Source organism: Canis lupus, chromosome 20 (genome assembly GCF_011100685.1).
Source record: "Canis lupus familiaris isolate Mischka breed German Shepherd chromosome 20, alternate assembly UU_Cfam_GSD_1.0, whole genome shotgun sequence".
Lineage (NCBI taxonomy): Eukaryota > Metazoa > Chordata > Mammalia > Carnivora > Canidae > Canis > Canis lupus.
This window is the reverse complement of record NC_049241.1, coordinates 46,432,044-46,452,612: the sequence shown is the minus strand read 5'-3', so window position 1 is coordinate 46,452,612 and position 20,569 is coordinate 46,432,044. Positions and strand designations below refer to the sequence as shown.

Genomic DNA, 20,569 nt, shown 5'->3' with positions numbered 1-20,569 from the left:
TGTTTAATCCATTTACATTTAAAGCAATTACTGCTAAGAAGGGACTCACCTGTCACTCTATTTTCTATACGCCCTACCGCTTTTTGTTCTTCATTTCTGCATTGCTGTCTTTTGCTTTTACTTGATTTTTTTTTTCAGGGAAATGTTTAATTCCTTTTTAATTTACTTTTGTGTATATTCTATGGATATTTTCTTTGTGGTCACCATGGGGATTACATTTAACATCCTAAAGTTATAATGCTCTAATTTGAATTTATACCATTTTAACTTTAATAACACACAAAACTCTGCTGTTCACCTCTTTGTCTGCACCTCTGTGATCAGAAGCAGCAATCAGCAATCAGAGCTCAGATTTGACATTTGGAGGACAGGGTCCTTTTTGTCCACCCTCTCTGTAAGCTGTGTGTACACTGCTCCAGGAGCACATGCACAGCTGCCTGCTGAGTGACTTGAAATGGAGGTTACGTATTTACTGTGCTAAGAGCTAACTGACTAAAACTAACCTTTCCATTCTTCCCCTGGAAGATGCAATCCTTCCACAGACTTCAGAGTTCCAAAACAGTTACATCAGATTCTGTTGTTACAATAGTTGTCTAGGTGGGAAGATGGATTCCTGGTGCTTCCTATTCCATTTTCCCCAAATCCTCTTCATTCTGAAAGCTTTTTGAATCCACATCCTTCAGTTATGTCTAGTTCCTGTGGCCCAACATGGTCCTGTCCCAATTCTAGCACAACTTTTAATCAATTACTCCTGTTATCAGGAAATATTTAAAGCATACCAGAGCTCAGCAGGGGCTAGACAGGAAACATTTTGGCCTTCCTATCATTTTCATGTGTCAAAAATATTATCCTTCTTTCAATTTTTTTTCAATGATTAAAAATGTTAAAACCATTATCAGCTCATGGGGCATAACAAACGCAGGCTGTGAGCTGATGTGGCCCATGGCCAAGGTCTGCTGACTCCTGATATATTCCAATACTTGAGGCTACATTAATGTTGAGTAACTTTCTCAAAGTACAATAGGGGGCACCTGGATGGCTCAGTTGGTTAAGTGGCCAACTCCTGATTTTGGCTCAGATCATGGTCTTAGGGTTACACATCCTGGGACTGAGTTACATATCCAGCTCTGCACTCAACAAGGAGTCTGCTTCAGGATTCCCTCTCTCACTTTTCCCCTCTCCCCCACTCACTCTCTCTCTAAAAAAAAAAAAATTATATATATATATATATAAATATAAATATATATGAATATATAAAAATATTTATATATATGTAAATATATATAAATATATGTATAAATCTTTAAATATATATATATTTAAAGAAAGTACAACAGAATGGCACAGTTGCCTTTTTATATTAGTTTAAAAACCTTTGGTTGGATATATCCGATACTACTACTTCGGTAAAGTCTTAGTCTGAGGATTCTATGAAGTGGAAGGATTCAAAGTCACCAGAAATGGTGGTTTTGTACTATCTAAACTCACCAAACATAATATAGTACTGGGATTTTCCATTCAGGTTCTTCTGATCCACATCTGCAGGGAAGACCTTAATGTAGCCTCCTCCACAGTCCATCTTCTGCTCATGTTTCACCGTATACTGAATGACCAGAGTCTTCCCTTTATTGCTAAATGGTTTGAATCGTGCAGAGATGGCATAGAATCGGCCATTTTGAGTGGTTTGCAGACCTTTAAACAAAAAATACTCATGAAAGATTAGGAATGACACTGTGCTCAGTTCTACAGGGAATTAAATAGTGGTCCTCCCATCCCCAATAATAATAATTTATGTTAATTCAGAGCCTCAAAACGCATTTTTACAATAAAACATGATGGACATACCACTAACAGCCTCTCTGCTGCCACAGAACTTTCCACACACAGTTGTTTTTTTGCTTGGTATACCACTGTCATGTCTCAAATTACAAAAACACTTCAGCTTTAAATGATAAATATGGAACCTAATTATGGATAAGAAGTGAATTTTGTTTCGATTCATCTTCCAAAGGGAGGGAATATACATTAAGGCTTATGTAGCAACTCAATTAAGAAACAGAGCATCCTACATCTTTTCTTTAAATTGCATCTTGAAATAGTTGCTTCAGATATACCACAGTGAATGGAGGACAGAGTGCTGACCTGCAAAAATGTACTTCACTACACGGGATGCACTGGCCTGTAGCTGCCCTCTTTTTACAAAGATACCACCCTGTTGTCACATGAATCATCTCATATTTTATAAGTTAAGGTGTTCACTTCAAGACTAAACCCTTCTTTTTTCAGTAGCCACCAGGCTCTGTACCAAATCCTTATTTTATACTGGAGTAGAAGATAGACTTGAAAATAGATCCAGTCTTACTAGAATCTAGTCTTCCTTGCTCCACATTCCTGCCCCCATACCTGCCAATGCTGAGATCCATCATAAATGCACTTGGTATTTTCATTTTCTATCAATATGTCCAAGCCTGAACTCATAGCTGACTACCCACTACTACACTCATCTCTCTCTCATTCTCCCCCTCCCATCCTTCCTTTCTCAAATAATTCATAGGTTCACCCCCTTCTCTACCACCTTACCATCTAGGCAATTCCTAAGGCCAAGATTCACCACTTTCCTCTCTCTCACCACCCTCCTCAACCATCCCCAACATCTCTCACCACTTCCCATCTCTGTCGGAGTAAATTCTATTCATCTTTCCATCTACCACTTCTGTGTAATGGCCCTGGGAGACCACAATGAAAGGGGCCAAATTAATTGGTATCCCCAGTGTCTTGCTCTTGTGCTCTCTTAGTAGATGTGTGCTGGAGTGAATGAAACACAGAATCTCGGGATTCCAGATTGGAAGAAGAAAAAACATTGTGAGGGAAAACCCCAAATGACTAAGTGGAAACCCCATCCTTGGACAAGCTTGATGGAACAATCTGTTAATTTCACTCCATTTTTGTACTATGGGGTGAATTTTGACCAACTCTTTGGTCAACATGTAACTTAGAAAACAATGTACATTCAACAGAAAACCGGAAGCTGCCATGAAGACAACCCTGGAGTAATAGCCAAGGTAGAGGCTGAGTGGGAGGTTGGTGAAAAGTGAAACTTTCCATCTAAATCAGGGGTCTGCAAACCTTTTTTTATAAAGTCAGAGAACAAATATTTTAGACTTTGTGGGCCATATGGTCTCTGCCCCAACTTGCTGCCTTGGGGCAGGAAAAAACCCATAGCTCTATGTAAATAAATGGCCATGGCTGTGTTCCATTAAAACTTTGTTTATGGACCCTGAAATTTCATATATTTATTGAATTTTATGTAATCTCTGCATGTCATAAAATACTATGTCATATCCCCCTTTTTACTTTCCCCCAACAACTAAAAAATGTAAAAATCATTCTTATCTCACCAGCTCTGTGCGAGTAGGTGGCAAACGAGTTGCGCTTTGTCCACTTTTTACCATCAGGAATGAGAAGAAGACAGAAGTCATCCTTGGCACCGGGATGACTTGGGGAGACGGGGGTGTGTGCACAAGGGGGACTTCTGAAAATGTTCCCTATCTTGAGCAGAGCGTACATATATAAACCTTTCTGTACCCATAAGATCTATGCACCTGAAAGCACATACCTTTTAACCACACTTTTCTTCTTCGTAAAGTAAAAACAAAAATGAGAAGTATCCCCTGACCTTTTTCCCTTTGCAGGTCAAAGACCTGGGGTCTCTAAACTCATGCGACCAATTTCGTGTACAATGAGGCGATCTTGGGCAAGTAAAGAAAGGAAAGAGGAAAAGTAATGCCAGACCCTATGCAAGCCTTAGTTTCCCCAGTGGTGAACGGGCTGTAAGAGGTGTTAGGAGTGTGCCACACCTACCTTGAAAGGTTGGCATAGTGGTGGTGGTGGTGGTGTGTGTGTGTGAGTGCACTTAGCTCGATTTTCTCACCATTCCTGCACTGACCTTTATCTTTCTCTTTATGACCATAAAATTTCCCGGACGAGAGTCTAAAATGACCAATTTGAGAGTCATTGGTGGACTGCACCCATCGGTTCCTCCAGTGCTCTATGGGGGAAAACAACACCGGTTAGGGCTGAGGCTCCTTATTGGAGTCAGGGAGGGTGTATGTGTTGCGGGGGGAGGGGAGGAGAAGGAGGCTCCAGGCTTCGAACCTTCGAAGTTTCGAAGCTTCAAGGCTTCGCCACCACAGACCTCGCGGTGGTGGATCGGGGCCAGCGGGGACTCGGGCTATGGGCTGGTGAGCTTACACCCCCACTCCACCACCAAGGGGGTCGCCTCTTCACCTCCGTCTAGAAATTCCTCTTGGAAGTAGACGGTGGCCAGGGCCACCCGCAGCATGCACACCGCCCAAAGCGGAACGTGAACCAAAGCCATGGAAGGCACGTGGCACTTCTCGTAACCGCCCCTTTGCTACCAGCTGTCTCCCAGGCGTGCCCGCCGTCCCAGAACTACAACTCCCGTCACGCCTCGCGATTGTGATCTGAGGCAAGCATTGGCCCCCCAGCGCGCAGTGCACGTCGGGTCCGCCCCGGTACTACAACTCCCATGATGCTCCGCGATTATGACCTGGGGGCGGAGTGGTGGCGCCCATTGATCCTCAGAGCGCAGCGCGCGCCGGGATATGTAGTCTCTTCCGCCCTGGCGCTGTTGCCCGGGGCAACGGTCCCATCTGGCCAGAGTGGCCGGAAACCCGGCGGCGGCCTCTGCGGATGGACGTCGTGGGAGGAGGTTGGAAGGCTTGGCTGGGCTGCTCGAGGCTTGGCGCCCAGAATCGGGAGAGGAGTTGCGGGAGCAGGGGAGCGTCCTGCAGCTGGGCCGGGAGGGAGGCTGGAGGGCGGCCCGGCGCCTCGCGCCTGTTTCCCCTCGCGGCCCGCCTGGCAGCGTGGTCGGGGGTGGGAGCTCCGGGAGCTGGGAAGAGCCCGATGGTCTGAGGGGCGCCGGGGTTTCCAAAGTTGGCTTTATTTATTTTTTGCAACTTTATTGAGGATTCGTTGGCGTACCGTGCAATTTACCCCGCTTGAGCATATAACTCAGGTACTCGTATTGACTAAGTTTGCCGAGTAGTGCGGCCGTCGCCGCGAGCCGGCTGTTGGGCTTTACCGCCGCCCCACGGGGGCCCCTCCTGGCCCTTTGCGGTCCCTGCTCGCTCCCACCCCGCGCGACCCCCGCGGTGCCCTGCGGCCCTACGGCTCTGCCTTCTCTGCTTGGGATCCTGTGTGCTCTCTCTCTATTTTTTCCCCCTTAGCATGATGTGTCGTCTGAGACGCACGGATGCTGGTGTGTGTGTGTGTGTGTGTGTGTGTGCGCGTGTGCGCATTTGTTCTCTTGTTGCTGGCTGGTGTTTCGTATGGATGGACCTCAGCTCTCCTCCATTCACTAGTTAATGGACCTTTGCGCTGTCTCCACTTCTTGTCTACTACCAGTGCTACTAGGAATATTGGCGTACGTCTCCATCATCTTGGGAACCGCCGACAGTTTTCCAAACTGGCCTGCTTACCGTTTTCCAATCCCCCGTGACAGTGTATGAGCCAATTTCTTCACATCCTCGCCCACATTTGTTCTCTGTAGTTTGGATTATAGGCATTCCAGTGGCTGTGAAGGGAGACCTGGTGGTTTTCGATTTGCGTTTGCCCAGTGGCTAGTGACGTTGAATGTCTTTTGCATGTGTTTGTTGGCCATTCGTATGTTTGTTTGTTTGTTTTCAGTATCTGTTCATATCATTTGCCCATTGGTTTATTTTTAATTGGGTGTTTTAAAAATGTATCTGTTTTAGTTGAGGTAAAATGGACCGAACGCAAAATTTGCCATTTTAACCATTATTGATTTATTTTTAAACCTAGGGGAACTTTCAGAAGAACTAGATGTGGGGGAAACCCGGCCTGGTGATCAGGCTTTCCCTCTGACCCACAGGATGGCGGGGACCAAGTCCTCTCCTGAGCCTCAGTTACAAAAATATTAATAAAGGTAGCTGTCGATGTGCCAGTGGTCTCCACTTCCCCTTTACTGGGTGGTTCCAGCTCAAAGCTCAGTTAATGCAGGTATTCTAAACGTTACTTTGTAAATCTTACTATTTATTCCATGCCCTACAATGAACATAGGAATTCCGTGAGGGTGATAGTTACTACCACCGGTTTACAGATGAGCAAGCTGAAGCACAGAGTGGTCAAGTAACTTGCCCAGTATCACTCAGGCTAGGAATTCTGCACTGTTTCTGTCGGGTATGGTTTTGTATTCACTGACCCCTGGGGTCAGGCCTGTGTTAAGCATTGTTAGTACCCTGGGCAGTCCTTAATACCCAAGTGATTAAGATGAGGATAAGCAGGCAAGCACACCACGCAGAATGTGAAACAGAGTGAGAGAAAAATAATTCACTCTTTTTTTTTTTATTTAAGATTTTGGTTATTTATTCATGAAAGGCACAGAGAGAGAGAGGCAGAGACACAGGCAGAGAGAGAGGGAGAAGCAGGCTCCATGCAGGGAGCCCGACGTGGGACTCGATCTTGGGTCTCCAGGATCAGGCCCTGAGTGAAGGTGGCGTTAAACCACTGAGCCACCCGGGCTGCCCAAAATAATTCACTCTTATACAGAATCTTAGTGCTGGGTTAGATACTTTTCCTTGCACAAAACATTTGAGTTCAGCTTTGAAAGGTGCAGAAGACATAGGATTGCCAGATTTAACAAATAAAAATGTGGGACACCCAGTTGAGTTTGAATTTCTGATAAATAGCAAATAATTTTGTTAGTCTGAAAGTGTTTGGAACAGACTAGTTTTTAGTTTAAAAATGCCCGGGCCAGGGATGCCTGGGTGGCTCACTCGATTAAGCATCCAACTCTTGATCGGCTTAGGTCTCGGTCTCAGAGTTGTGAGTTCAGGCCCACATTGGGCTCTGCTGCTGGGCATGGAGCCTACTTAAAAAAAATTGGGGTCATACTTATATTTTAAAACTTATTTACTATTTATCATAAATTCACATCACGGGACACCCAGGTGGCTCAGCGGTTGAGCGCCTGCCTTCGGCTCACAATGTGATCCTGGAGTCCCTGGATCGAGTCCCACATCAGGCTCCCTGCATGGAGCCTGCTTCTCTCTCTGCCTGTGTCCCTGCCTCTCTCTCTCTGTGTCTCATGAATAAATAAATAAAATATTTTTTAAAAATAAAATAAAATAAATTCACATCGCTGGGGGTCCTGTATTTAATCTGGCAATCCCAGTAAGCTTGTTTTCCAAGTGGACAGGGATGGGAAAAAATGGCTTTTTCAGGTCTCACAGTGAATTAAAAAAAAATAAGTAAATAATGCATGGCCTTGCTAAAACACTCGAATAGTACGGAAACAAGCAATGGTTGTACATCTTGTCTTTTCTGCCTCACGTTATTATGCAAACAGCTCTCCCTCGTTCTTTTTAATGGCTACATCGTATTCCCTCATGCATGCGCTCTTCTGGACTGCACCAGGTCTCTGTGGATGGGTTCAGATTTTTGATGAGTACAAACAATGCTGCCGTGACACTCCTTGAACACTCATCCCTGTATGCATTTCCGAGTGTAACTGTAGGTAAATTCCCAGATGTGGAATTGCCAGGTCACAGGGTCTCTGCATCTCCCACTTTCATTGCAGCCACCATGTTCCTTACGAAAGGGGTTGCAGCAAACGCACCCTCGCTCGTGCCAGATTTTTCCATCTGAAGATTTTAAACTTTTTGGAAACCTTTGTAAATCTCGTAGTAGGTTGTTTTTATTCTTTTAGGGGCTCATGGAAATTCAGAATATGATGAGAGCACTGACCCCTCTCCCCCAAAGAACATACACAAGCATGTGCACACAACATGCAGCTGGTATTTGGTGGTGAGGGGGTGGGGGTGCTGTGTCTGTAGCCCCCCCACCCTTCCAGAGCAGTGGTTTTCACAATTAAAGTAAAGTACGGTTTTCTGGGGGGGCTCCTTAAATATACAGATTGTATTCAAGCAGTTGTTTGTGAGAGAGCTGAGGACACTTGGATAAAGGAAGAGCCCTGATTTGGGGAGTGAGTCGGGAGCAGGACTCTTGGAGTGGTGATGGTGTAACTGGGCAGGCAGTAAAGCATGGTGGGGAAGGGGGCCTTTGGAATAAGACTTGAGCTTTGAATTTGGCTCTACTGCTCACTAGCCAGGTGACCTCGACTGGTGACCTTGACCGATGACCTAACCTTTCAGGGTTTTATTAACCTTTTATTTAGGGACTATTTAACCTTTCATTTCCTTCACCTCCTCTGTTAAAAGGGGATAAGGTCACTGACTCAGGGTTGCATGAAACTTAAATGATATAATGCAGTTTGAGCAGAGTGTGGGCACACCACTGGAGCCTGAGAAGCACTGGCTCTTCTGTTTAAGGTTTAACATGTCTCATTGAAGACCTGACATAGAGCCATAATTCAGTTGGTGGTACTAGGTGTTGACATTTTCTTTTTCTTTCTTAAAATTTTATTTATTCACTCATGAGAGACACAGAGAGGCAGAGACAGAGCAGAGGGAGAAGCAGGCTCCCTGCAAAGACCCAGTGCGGGACTCGATCCCAGGACCCTGGGATCATGCCCTGAGCCAAAGACAGCCACTCAACCACTGAGCCACCCAGGTGCTCTTGGGTGTTGACATTTTCACTGTCATTGTGGGGCTTGAAGGGAAGGCTCTAGCCAGCCTGCGAAGAATTTGATCTCTCAAATGGGAGGCATTGAGAGATGTGAAGGCACGATATAAACATCAGGTATTCTTTTTAAAAAAATTATTTATTTATTTATTTATTTGAGAGAGATAGAGAGCACAAGTAGGGTGAGGAGGGGCAGAAAGAGAAACAGATTCCCTGCTGAGTAGGGAGTCCAGTGTGGGGGCTGGATCCTGAGATTCCAGGACTGTGAGCCAAAGGCAGACAGACACTCAACCGACTGAGCCACACAGGTGCCTCAAACACCAGGTGTTCTTACTCTATGTTTTCTCTCTTTACTCCCTAGAATGGCTTACATAAGAAGAGCCGGCTATCCCGTGCACAACATTTTTGGTGATTTTAGTGACATTTCCTTAGAAGATTCAAAAATGGAAGAAATCAGAAACTTGAAAATCAGTAGAAGTCTTACCAAAATAGCTCCTGGTCATAGCAGATTTCTAAAAGGAAACCAAACCATGGGTGTAGGACACTCACTCCTAAAAGACAAGGCTGTTGTCGAGGGTTGGCGCAGCCTGTCCTCGGGCAGACCCCCGACCACTGCCTCGAAGCTCAGGGCCAGCGCTGCACTCACGAAGCTGGCTCAAATAGAAACCAAGATCATGAATCGGAAGGCGCAGATGGATTTGTCTGACACGGAATCTGACCTGAAGACCTCTGAGGACAGTCTTCCAAGGAGTGCAGACATGGTCCTTCCCAGGAGTACAGCCAAACTTTCTCCACCCAGCCTGGATAAAACCTCCCAGAAACAAGCCCAGGAAATTCCTGTGGCTGAGAGCAGCACTTGGACTGGGAAGGGCAGTAGATTTCTAAAGAGGAGGGAACCACGCATTGAAAGTATCATCCCTGAGGCACATTTTGGAAAAGAGAGGAATTTTCAAACACCCAAAGAGAAAAAACCTACCAGAAAACTAGATTCTCCAGACAGCGATGAGGAGGAAATGAAAAAGTTGCTGGGAAGCTTGATAGAATCTTCTAGAGAAAAAGAAACATACGTGAATCAGCGTTTCATTATCCCCAAAGTCAATGAGAAAGAACAGACTAAAGTATTCTCGGTAAGGTTTGCATATGCACTTTTTCTTTTCTTTTTTTTTTTTTCCTAAGATTTACTTATTTATTTGATAGGGGAGGGGCAGACAGAGAGGGAAAGAGAATCTTCAAGCAGACTCCCTCCTGAGTGTGGAGCCCGACACTGGGCTGGATCCCACGACCCAGAGATTATGACGTGAGCCGAAACCAAGAGTCGGAGGCTTAACTAGCTAGGCCACCCAGGTTCCCCTGCATGTACTTTTTTTATTTATTTTTTTAAGATTTTATGTATTTATTTTAGAGAAAGAGAGAGCATGAGCAAGGGGAGGAGAGGAGAGGGAGAGAGAGCGAATCTTAAGCAGGCTCCATGCCCAGTGCAGAGCCTGATGTGGGCCTCGATCTCCCGACCCTGAGATGACCTGAAATCAAGAGTCGGATGCCTAACCAACTGAGCCACCCAGGTGCCCCATGTGTACTTATATTTAACAAAGCGTTGCCTCTGCTCTTTATGCCATGGCGCTAGAGACTCCACCGCGGCTGTCTCCCAAGAACTACTGAGGAGCGGTTGGGCTCCAGCCAATCACAGCTACCTGTTTTGGGGTCTGCTCTGTGGGTGACGGGATTTGGGACATATTAGGCAGTTCGCAATATCTGGAGGAAGTGTGTACACCTCGGGTCAGCACTTTGTGTGACTGCTCGCCAGTGGTGGTCCACACCTGCTTGTCGGTGGCACCACCTGGGAAACGTGCTGTAGCTGCACTTCGATTCCTTTACAGTTGAGATGAAATTCACAAAACGTAAAATTAACATTTTTTTTAAAGATTTATTTTTACTTATTTATGATAGACACAGAGAGAGAGAGAGAGAGAGGCAGAGACACAGGCAGAGGGAGAAGCAGGCTCCATGCTGGGAGCCCGACGCGGGACTCGATCCCGGAACCCCAGGATCGCGCCCTGAGCCAAAGGCAGGCGCAAAACCACTGAGCCACCCAGGGATCCCCAAAATTAACATTTTTAAGACGAACAATTCAGCGCCATCTAGTTCATTCATGATGCTGTGCAACCACCACCCTCTGTCTGGTTCCAGAACATTTCCATCAGCTCCAAAGGTGACCTGTTAAATAATCACTCCTTGTTTTCCCTTCCCCCAGCCCCTGGCAACATCTAATCAGCTTTACATCTCTCTGTGGATTTGCCTGTTAGGGATGTTTCATGTACAAGGAATCATCCAGTATGTGGCCTTCTGTGACTGGCTGCTTTTATTCAGCATAATGTTTTTTTTTTTTCTTTTTTTTTTTAAAGATTTTATTTATTTATTCATGAGAGACACAGAGAGAGAGAGGCAGAGACACAGGCAGAGGGAGAAGCAGGCCCCATGCAGGGAGCCCGACCTGGGACTCGATCCCGGGCCTCCAGGATCACACCCTGGACCGAAGGCAGGCGTTTAACCGCTGAGCCACCCAGGGATCCCCAGCATAATGTTTTTGAGGTTCATCCACATTTTGCATTTGTCAGGGCTTCATTCCTCTTTATGGCTGAGTAACACTCCATTGTGTGAATATACTACATCCTCTTTATCCACCATCCGTTGATGGGCACCTGGATCTTTTCTACCTTTTGGCTATTTGTGAATAGTGCTGTTATGAACACGTGTGTACACATATCTGAGTCCCTGTTTTCAGTTCTTTGGGCTCTATCCGTATGAGTGGAATTACTGAGCCCTATAGGAATTCCACGTGTAACATACTGAAGCAACACCACGCTGTTTTCCACAGCAGCTGCTCCATTTCGCGTTCCCACTGGCAGTGCACGAGAGTTCTCCTTTCCCTGCATCCTCACCAGCACTTGTGGTCAGAGCTAACACTGGTGACTTGAGCCATCTTTGTGGGTGTGAAGTGATGGGAAGGCTGTATTTTAAGGGGGAAAAAAAATCCGCACGTACATACTGATTCTGTTGAAGGTCCCAGCTGTCATGGATCATGTACTCAGGGGACTTCATTCATTCACTTATCTTATTTATTGTTTAAAAGATTTTATTTATTTGAGAGAGGGAGAAAGAGAGCATGAGATGGGAGAGGGTCAGAGGGAGAAGCAGACTCTCCACTGAGCAGGGATCCCCGATGTGGGGCTCGATCCCAGGACCCTGAGATCATGACCTGAGTTGAAGGCAGTTGCTTAACCGATTCGGCCACCCCAGATGCCCCACAGGGCCCTTAATTTAGAAAAGGTGTAATTAAAAAAAATATATTTGAAAGCCAAGTGATATTTCTGATTATTTGTGGAGTATTTCTGGTCTAAATGTAGCTTGACTTCCAGAAATGAGGAGAGAAAGAGAACTATTTGATGGCTGCTCCTTGGCCTCATGCCTTGACCCGGCCACGTCGTTCAGTGATAAGGACTTCATTGTCGGGCAGCCCGGGTGGCTCAGTGGTTTAGCACCACCTTCGGCCCAGGGTGTGATCCTGGAGACCCAGGATCTAGTCCCACGTTGGGCTCCCTGCATGGAGCCTGCTTCTCCCTCTGCCTGTGTCTCTGCCTCTTTCTCTCTCTGTGTCTCTCATGAGTAAATAAATAAAATCTTAAAAAAAAAAAAAAAAAAGAACTTCATTGTTACCTGTTTGGTAATTAATTTCATTTATTTCCGCCAAAGTAGGATCAGATCCCAACTCAGCCAAGAATCCTTTCACTACCCAGTGAGGAACTTTCCAGCCCAAAGTCCTTTCGGATATCACGTCTGCCAGCCTCACAGTCCACAGACAGGACCCTTCGCAGCACGCGCTCAAGAGCTCGCTCCCCACAGACTCACACTTCAGAGGATACAGCCGCCCGCACAGCGTCGCTTCCCATCACTGGCACCTCTCCACAGTCAGGCTCAACGCGGCTTGGCAAGCTCTCCTCTCCCGGAAGGAGTGAGGCTGGGCCTCATGATGAATCGCCCTCAGAAGCTGCCGATGACAGCCTGAACGGTAACCTGCAGCCCCATGCCACGCAGTCACTCTGGGCAGGAAGGGCGAGACCACCTGGAGGGGTTCTGGGAGGGAGGATCCCTGGGTATTGCCATGAGGAGTGCATGGCTCACGCTACACCCTCTGCTTCCTGACCTTTCCTGGAGGAGGGGTCAAGTCAGAATTTTGTTCTATCTTTAATGTCTTCATCCAGTGACCCTGACCAATTATAGAACAATAACCCGAAAACAAAGTCCTAGAGCCATGTACAGTAGAAGGGCAACTCAGTGTTCCTTTTGGTGAAAGACAAATTTGCCTCATTTTTTAAATTCAGAAAAGGAAGTAAATCTAACCAGTCACAACTAGACATTTTTCTCATTTCAACATTATTCAACATTGTTTTTATCTTTTTTTTTTTTTTTTTTTTTTTTTTTTTTAAATTTTTTTTTTAATTTTTATTTATTTATGATAGTCACAGAGAGAGAGAGAGAGAGAGAGAGAGGCAGAGACACAGGCAGAGGGAGAAGCAGGCTCCATGCACCAGGAGCCCGATGTGGGACTCGATCCCGGATCTCCAGGATCGCGCCCTGGGCCAAAGGCAGGCGCCAAACCGCTGCGCCACCCAGGGATCCCTGTTTTTATCTTTTTAAAAATTTTGTTTATTTGAGAGAGAGAGAGAAAGGAGTGAGCCCAAGCATGAACAGGGGGAGGGACAGAGGGAGCGTGAATCCCAAGCAGACACCCTGCTGAGCGCAGAGCCCAACGCGGGGCTCGATCCCACAACCCTGAGATCATGACCTGAGCTGAACCAAGAGTTGGACGCTCAATTGACTGTGCCACCCAGGCACACCAACATTATTTTTATCTTAATATTACACATATTTAGGGGCACCTGGGTGGCTCAGCAGTTAAGTATCTGCCTTTGGACCCAGGGTCCTGGGATCGAGTCCCGCATCAGGCTCCCCAGAGGAGCCTGCTTCTCCCTCTGCCTTTGTCTCTGCCTCTCTTTATCTCTCATGAATAAACAAGTCTTAAAAAAATTACACGTATTTAAAAAACAGGAAAAAATGTGCAGCCAACACTTCTGTCTTCTGTCTGGGCGCTTCATCATGAGATCCAAGTTAAACCGTGTCTTGACGGTCCACTGGGCGCTGGCACTCGCCTAGTGTCGTGTTGGCAGGAGGATGATGGCAAACAGGCCCGTGAGCACCCTGCTGCCCGCGTGCTGGGTGACCCGCAACTCCTTGACTCAGTGGTAGGGGAGGAAAAATCGCTTTTTCCTTGTCTTTGCAACAAAAGATAGATTAACCAGAGAAAAGCATACAGATGTTAAATAAATATTAAATAAATATCCAATCTAAGTCTCACATGACATAGGAGCCTTCCTAAGGAAACGAAGACCCGAAGAATCAGTTGTATGTGAGCGCTTTTCTGCTAGGCTTGATGGGGAGTGGAAAGTTGTGGGAAAACATGATTGCACAAAAGGGAAGGAGCTGAGGGTGGTCAATAGGCAAACCCAGTGAGGCCTGCTGGGATGCCTCCGGGCGTCTGTCCATCTTAGAAAGAGGAGGCTCCTCGCCTACATTAGAGGGAAGGCCCTTCTCACACGAGGGTCTTTGGAACTGCTTCGTGTGAGAAGGGCCGAGAATACTCACAGCACCTGCCGTTGCTCAGGTTCTTTCAGCCTGAGCTAATCAGTATGCCAAGGTGCCGGGTTTCGGGGTGGCGTGTCCTGAACGCTGTCACAGACTCTTGTGGGTGTGCAGGCCCTGGTAGGGCAGCAGCAGATCTGCCGAAGTGTGTGTGTGGGGTGTTGCCAACAAAGGTGGCCCCTTCCAGGGGCCCTCGATGGGATCAGGGATCGCAGGGGGATAGGCTCTAGGCTGCCCATGTGAGAAGCCTCTGTGGGCCCCCTTAGTGGCTGCCATCTACTGGATGCCACATGACACCTCACTCACTGGGGCTCTGATCCTGGGGGCCAAGGGGCTGGTAAGTGTCCTTGTCCCCCTGGTCCTATGTCGCCTCGCTCAGCATGTGGATGGGAAGGTGGGCGTAGGCTGGCGCAGCAGGCCACAGACCCACCTTCCTGCCCTTCTGCCATTTGTCCCTACTGCCAGTCCCGCTGCCTCTCTGTCCTCCCTGCTGGCCTGGAGGGGCCTCTCCTGGTGGCCAGCCCCTGCCCCCCTCAAATGTCCAGAGGTAGCCTCAGGGAAGGGGAGGCAGCTGGGAGTGGCAAATGCAATCTGAGTTTGGGCTCTTGCGAGAGGGGGACCTTCTGGGGTGGACGTCCTGGCCTCACGTCTTAACTGGTTGTGCAATCTCGGGCTCTCTGTTCCTCAGTTTCCTCATCTGCGCAGTGGGGACCGAGCCACGCTAGTGAGCTAGTGCATGTGAAGCACCTCGACTGGTCCTCCACGGGGTTGGCAGCGTGGAAGGGATGGCCGACGTGACGATAACATTGTTCCTCAGCCAGTGCCAGGCCTGGTCCCAAGTGCTCGAGTCCCAGATCACCCTAGTGCCTTTGTCTGGGCCAGCTGGGACGCCTTTTGGTTCAGAGGCCTTTCCAGGGATGCATCTTTGGACCTGCCGGCCCTATGAACTGTGGTGACCGTGAGAGTCTGGGAGCTCAGGGGAGGGGTGAGCCCCCCGGACTGGGTGATGAGGGGGATTTATTCTAGGGCTTAGGACGGGCAGGTGGCAGGGGCAGGCAGGGGGACCTCGCCCTCTCACCTCTAGCTCTGCTGACAGAGGGCCCTGCTCCCTCCTATGCCCACCCCTCCCCCACCACCCGAGTGTGCTTCAGGGCCTGGGCTGCCCCTGTTCATGTTGGTCCAGTGGTTCCTGCCCGCCTGCCTGGAGGCGCGGGTTCATCTGTTGGGTCCACAGAAATCTGTGTGGAGGGTCACCTGGGTGGCCCAGTGGTTGAGCATCTGCTTTTGGCCCAGGGCGTGATCCTGGGATCCCGGGATCAAGTCCCACATCCGGTTCCCTGCATGGAGCCTGCTTCTCCCTCTGCCTATGTCTCTGCCTGTCTCACTCTCTCTGTGTCTCATGAATAAATAAATAAAACCTTTAAAAGAAAGAAAGAAAGAAATCTGTGTGGAACACCAGAACTCCACAGGGGATTCTGGACTCCCAAGTCTCAGCACCCATGCGTTCAGGCGCTGGCGCCTGGCCATTTGACGTGCCCGGTGCTGGTTCAGTTTAGCCTCCTGTGCTCTTGCCTTGCTTTCAGTGGGAACCTAGGACCCTTCGGGTCTAGCCTTGTGTCTGATGAGTTGTCCCCCCACTCCCACCCCCCCCTACCGTGAGCTCGCTTGTCACCACGCATCCTTCACTGCATTGTCATCATTGACTCATCTGGCCCAGGGTCTGTTTTTATGAATAAAGTTTTATCGGAACACGGCCACATCCATTTGTTTACACACGGCCCATGGTAGCTTTGGCACCTCAAGGACCAGGAGTTCCCGTGAGACGGTCTAGGATACAAAGTGGAAAACACTTAGACAAAAAGCGTGTAGATCCATGCGCTGGCTCATTAAGGACAGACCCGCACGCTTCCTGTGTTTCTGTCCTTCGCCTTCACCTGGTGTCTTGCACGTAATGGTAAACACGTTGGGGTAAATAAATGAGTAAACGTTGCCGTGTTACGTTTTTGATTACAGATTTTAGAATCAATCTGTTGTCCCTTGATGACCTGGCTCCAGCTGTCAGCGAGAACTCAGACTTGGAACAGAAAGTGAGTACAGCCCGCTTCACCTCTCCCTGCAGGTTATGTGGAAAGGCTCGTGGCTGTTGTGCTTCATTCGGGCCCTCGGTCCTTAGCCCCCAGGGGACATGCGGCGTTTGGAGAACACACTTGGTTATCATGACGGGGTGGAGGCTGCTCGTGGTATCTCATGGGTGGTGGCCGGGGATGCTGCTCAGTGGCCCTCGATGCACAGGACGTCCCACTCCAAAGAATTTTTTTTTTTAAGATTTTATTTATTTATCCATGAGACAGACAGAGAGAGAGAGAGAGAGAGAGAGAGAGAGAGGCAGAGACACAGGCAGAGGGAGAAGCAGGCTCCATGCAGGGAGCCCGACGTGGGACTCGATCCCGGGTCTCCGGGATCACACCTGGCTGCAGGCGGCACTAAACCGCTGCGCCCCCCGGGCTGCCCGAATGTTTGGGTTTTAAATGCCAAGAGTGCCCCGGGTCGGGGACCCTGATGTAGGTGGTAACAGGATAAAGCTACTCCGTGTAGCAGACCACTGAAGCAGCTCCCACTAAACCACCCCGTAGCGACACCCCATGACCTGTGCCCATCCCGGGGCCTGGCTGTGATTCTTGTCGAGTTAGTCACCTCCTCCCTACCGAATGCGCGTTGTCATGATCCGTGCTGACATTTTAGCAGATCTCATCCACGGGCCACCGGCACGTGCTCACCCCATCAGTGTTAAAGTGCAGCAGCCCCGAGCCGAAGCATTTAATCTTTTTTTTTTTTTTAATTTTTATTTATTTATGATAGTCACACAGAGAGAGAGAGAGAGGCAGAGACACAGGCAGAGGGAGAAGCAGGCTCCATGCACCGGGAGCCCGACGTGGGATTCGATCCTGGGTCTCCTGGATCGCACCCTAGGCCAAAGGCAGGCGCTAAACCGCTGTGCCACCCAGGGATCCCCGAGCTGAAGCATTTAACGAGTTCTCCCCACACTGGGCCTGCCCAAAGCCGCTGAAGGACCAGTGTAGACCCTTACCTGCTGGGCCCCCTGGGTACCCTGTACCCCATTCCAGTGCAGGGGTATTTTGAGCGTATTGATCACGTAAAGCCACTTTCCAGTTACCTCTCTCATTCTTCGTTTTAGAAAGAAGGCCAGCTGGAAAAGGCCTTCAGCCAACGCCCCCAGGCAGGGGGTCCCCCCACTGGCAGTGAGGTCTCAGAGTGCGTGACTGAGCCATCCGCCGCCTCCGCCAGGCCCGACGGTGCTCCTAGCCCGAGGCCGACGTCCCAAGAACCCATGGCGAGCACAATGAGCTCGGCTTACTCCGAAGATTTTGAAACATCCCCAGATCCAACGGCATCCGAGTCGAGGGCCCATCCTGAGGAGTCTCCCGACAGGATGCTGGACACTTCGTCAGAATTCTCCGCAAGCCTGCACACAGACCTTCCCCTGCCGACCGTCAAGCCTTGGAAAACGCAGGTCAGGGACGTTACCAGAGTTGTGGTGAGGGAGATGGCCGTGCAGACCCTCGATCCCGCCTTCACCTACCAGTGGGCAGAGGGTGAGCATGCGGGCCCCAGGAGGGAGGCGCGGGCTCTAGGTGCGTGCCGCGGGCATCCTGGCAGCACGGTGGAGAGCTTCGGGTCGTCATCAGTACCCAGCTGGCGGGCCTCAGGGCCCCATTTCCTCTTCCAAGGATGAGGGGCAGCTGCCCTGGCGGTTTGCCGCTGCCCGCGGAGCTCTGAAACATCCTGAAAGGTTTCAGGATCAGTGACCCAGGAGGTGCTTCTCATGGTAGTGATCCTGTCCCCGGGGGACTTCAAGGTTGGTGCCAGTTGTGGATGTCGCTACCAGGTGACAGTGGAGTGGGTGGAGGCCAGGAATGCTCCTCAGGGTCCTGCAGTGCCCAGAATGGCCCCACCAGTGACCCAGCCCCAAACATTGGCACTGCCTAGGTGAGCCTGGGGACAGCACTGAGATCAGAGCCACCTTCTGGGACGGTGTGTTTTCAGGTGGCTTGGGAGTCCCTGCATGGGGGCTTCCAGCGTAGCTGGGTAGCCAGTCTAGCTGGTTGTCTGAACTCAGTGTGTTTGGTGGGTTCCCTCCCATGGTGTAGGGGACGTTTCTCTTCACGCCCAGGCATGACTTCCAGACATTTCTCTTATCCCCAGCTTTAGCCTTGACCCATCTGAATGGAAAGGTCCCTTTCTTTTAAACATTCTTCACTCTCTTCTCATCTAGATGGACACCCACGGTGTCACCAGAGCTTTTTCCTGGACTGTGCAAGGGGGTGGAACTCTCACCTGTGTTCATTTTGATTTGGGGGGGCTTAGCCATAGATCAGCCTGGGCTGCACCCCAGTGTAGGGCATGCCCATTCTCTCGTTTCTCGGGGAGGAAAGTCAGATGCGCCGAGTCACATCGCTGGAAGGTGTTCAAGGCTACTGGACCCGGTTCTGTGACTTAGAAACCTCTGTTTTCCTCTCCACAGCCTCCTGCTGCCCGACAGCATAGCGGTTGTCAAATGCAGACAAATATGTGCATTTCTGTCTTATTTTGGAATTTATTTATTTATTTATTTTTAAAATTTTATTTATTTATTTATTCATGAGAGAGAGAGAGAGAGAGGCAGAGACACAGGCAGAGGGAGAAGCAGGCTCCGTGTAGCGAGCCCGACGCGAGACTCGATCCCGGGACTCCAGGATCACGCCCTGGGCCAAAGGCAGGCGCTAAACCGCTGCGCCACCCAGGGATCCCCATTATTTTGGAATTTAAAGGGAGGTTTTGTAAAGTGCAGCTGATGCTGTTTTCCTAGACCAGGCCTGACATTGAAAGGAGAGGAAAACAGCCTAAATAAACGGGCTGATCAGAGTCCAGGGAACAGTCTGAAGCCTGCATGTGACCCTGTGGCAGGAAGGCCAAGGGTGGGGAGAGCGTGATGTTTGGGTTACCTGCCAGTGTGACTGCAGTGACTGCTTGAGCCAGCTCAACTGACTTGTACCTGGAGAATCTACCAGAAAGATGGAGGCAGGCCTGGGGAAATTGTACGGGGTAGAGGTTAACAGAGCGAGAAGGGTGGCTGTCCTGTCGGGAGGAGAAAAGATCAGACTTGTGTAGCCTGTTTCACATCCATCCGCTGATGAGTGGCGTCGCTCCGCCTCCTGCCCACTCATCCCCTCCCCTCTGTCCCTGGGACAGGGGCCGGCGTGGCGGCCATCGGGCCAGCCCTGGGAGGTGCCTACGTGGATCCTGTGCCCGTTGCCAGTCATGTCATCAGTGCGGACTCGATAGAAGGTAAGAGCCCAGCCCGGCGGGGCCTGGCGGTGAAGTGGAGGCAGCTTAGCTACAGATCCGCGCTCACCGTGGGAGGGGCAGGCCCCACGTTAGTGCTGGATTCGGGGAATCTGTTGGTGACATTGTTGCAGTCATGGGCAACTGCCATGGTTCCTGGGATCCTAGAACCTTCAGTCTGTGTTGCCAAAGGACACCCGTGTCAGATAACACAGGGAAGTTTCGGGCAGCACCCTCTGCCCCTCTGCCCCTCCACGCCAACGGGGCTGTTGCTGTGGGTTCCCCTCTGAGCCGTTGTGTCCAGAGTACATAGAGTTTTTCCTCGGCCGGTACTGAGTGGCGGCCACAGGCCTTGGCACCTTGGCGAGTGCAGGGAGTGGCGGGGTCCCAGGCGGCCCCAGCAGCCACCATCAGGAGCCCAGGCTGCATTAGGTCCCTATGGGGCCACTGGCGGCTTGAGGGACACAAACTAGAGTCCGTCCAGTACCGGTTATGTTTTTGCCCTCTTCAGTTTTTTTAAAGATGAAGCTACTAAAACAGTGGCACAACAACGGGAATGTTTCTGTCCCTGCAGACAACTCTCCCGTTTAGCTTACTGTTAGCCCAGGGAGTGGCCCGGGGTGTTTTGAGGCCTCCCAGTGGCCTTTCCAGCGCGGGCGCACAACTTCCGGTTTCCGATGAATTTTGAATTTAATTAAAACTCTTATTTTTAATTGTATTTTTACTTTTAATTACTTTAGTTTTGTGTTTCCAAACACATAACATTTACCCCCTTGGCCATTTTTAAGTGCCGGGTGAGCGGCACCGAGAAGGCGCCCGTGGTGCGGGTGCGGCACTCGTGGTGCCACTTTACGGGGCTTGTTCCTGCGGGTTGGACGTTTGGTTAAGACTTTGGTTAAGACCC

At 49.3% G+C, this 20,569-nt stretch overlaps 2 protein-coding genes across 8 annotated transcripts in view; one reads left to right on the top strand and one right to left on the bottom strand.

The window, feature by feature from the left end:
- Positions 1–4,533, bottom strand: part of CALR3 (calreticulin 3) — a 22,027-nt gene extending 17,494 nt beyond the window's left edge. The window contains exons 1-3 of one of the 2 annotated variants that reach the window (XM_038566969.1): positions 4,288–4,533; positions 3,947–4,048; positions 1,489–1,692 (exon numbers count right to left, since the gene is read on the bottom strand). In XM_038566969.1, coding sequence (XP_038422897.1) covers positions 1,489–1,692; positions 3,947–4,048; positions 4,288–4,378 — 397 coding nt within the window. In that variant the 5' untranslated portion in view covers positions 4,379–4,533. Of the gene's footprint in view, positions 1–1,488; positions 1,693–3,861; positions 4,049–4,287 lie in introns of those variants that run through there. The other variant, XM_038566970.1, reaches the window with a different exon arrangement.
- C20H19orf44 (chromosome 20 C19orf44 homolog) overlaps positions 4,251–20,569 on the top strand; it is a 19,765-nt gene continuing 3,446 nt past the window's right edge. Inside the window, exons 1-7 of one of the 6 annotated variants that reach the window (XM_038566962.1) lie at positions 4,578–4,732; positions 5,845–6,042; positions 8,987–9,752; positions 12,379–12,691; positions 16,336–16,409; positions 17,519–17,936; positions 19,573–19,668. In XM_038566962.1, coding sequence (XP_038422890.1) covers positions 8,988–9,752; positions 12,379–12,691; positions 16,336–16,409; positions 17,519–17,936; positions 19,573–19,668 — 1,666 coding nt within the window. In that variant the 5' untranslated portion in view covers positions 4,578–4,732; positions 5,845–6,042; position 8,987. Of the gene's footprint in view, positions 4,490–4,577; positions 4,733–4,757; positions 5,039–5,844; positions 6,043–8,552; positions 8,743–8,986; positions 9,753–12,378; positions 12,692–16,335; positions 16,410–17,518; positions 17,937–19,572; positions 19,669–20,569 lie in introns of those variants that run through there. The other 5 variants (XM_038566963.1, XM_038566966.1, XM_038566965.1 and 2 more) reach the window with 5 other exon arrangements.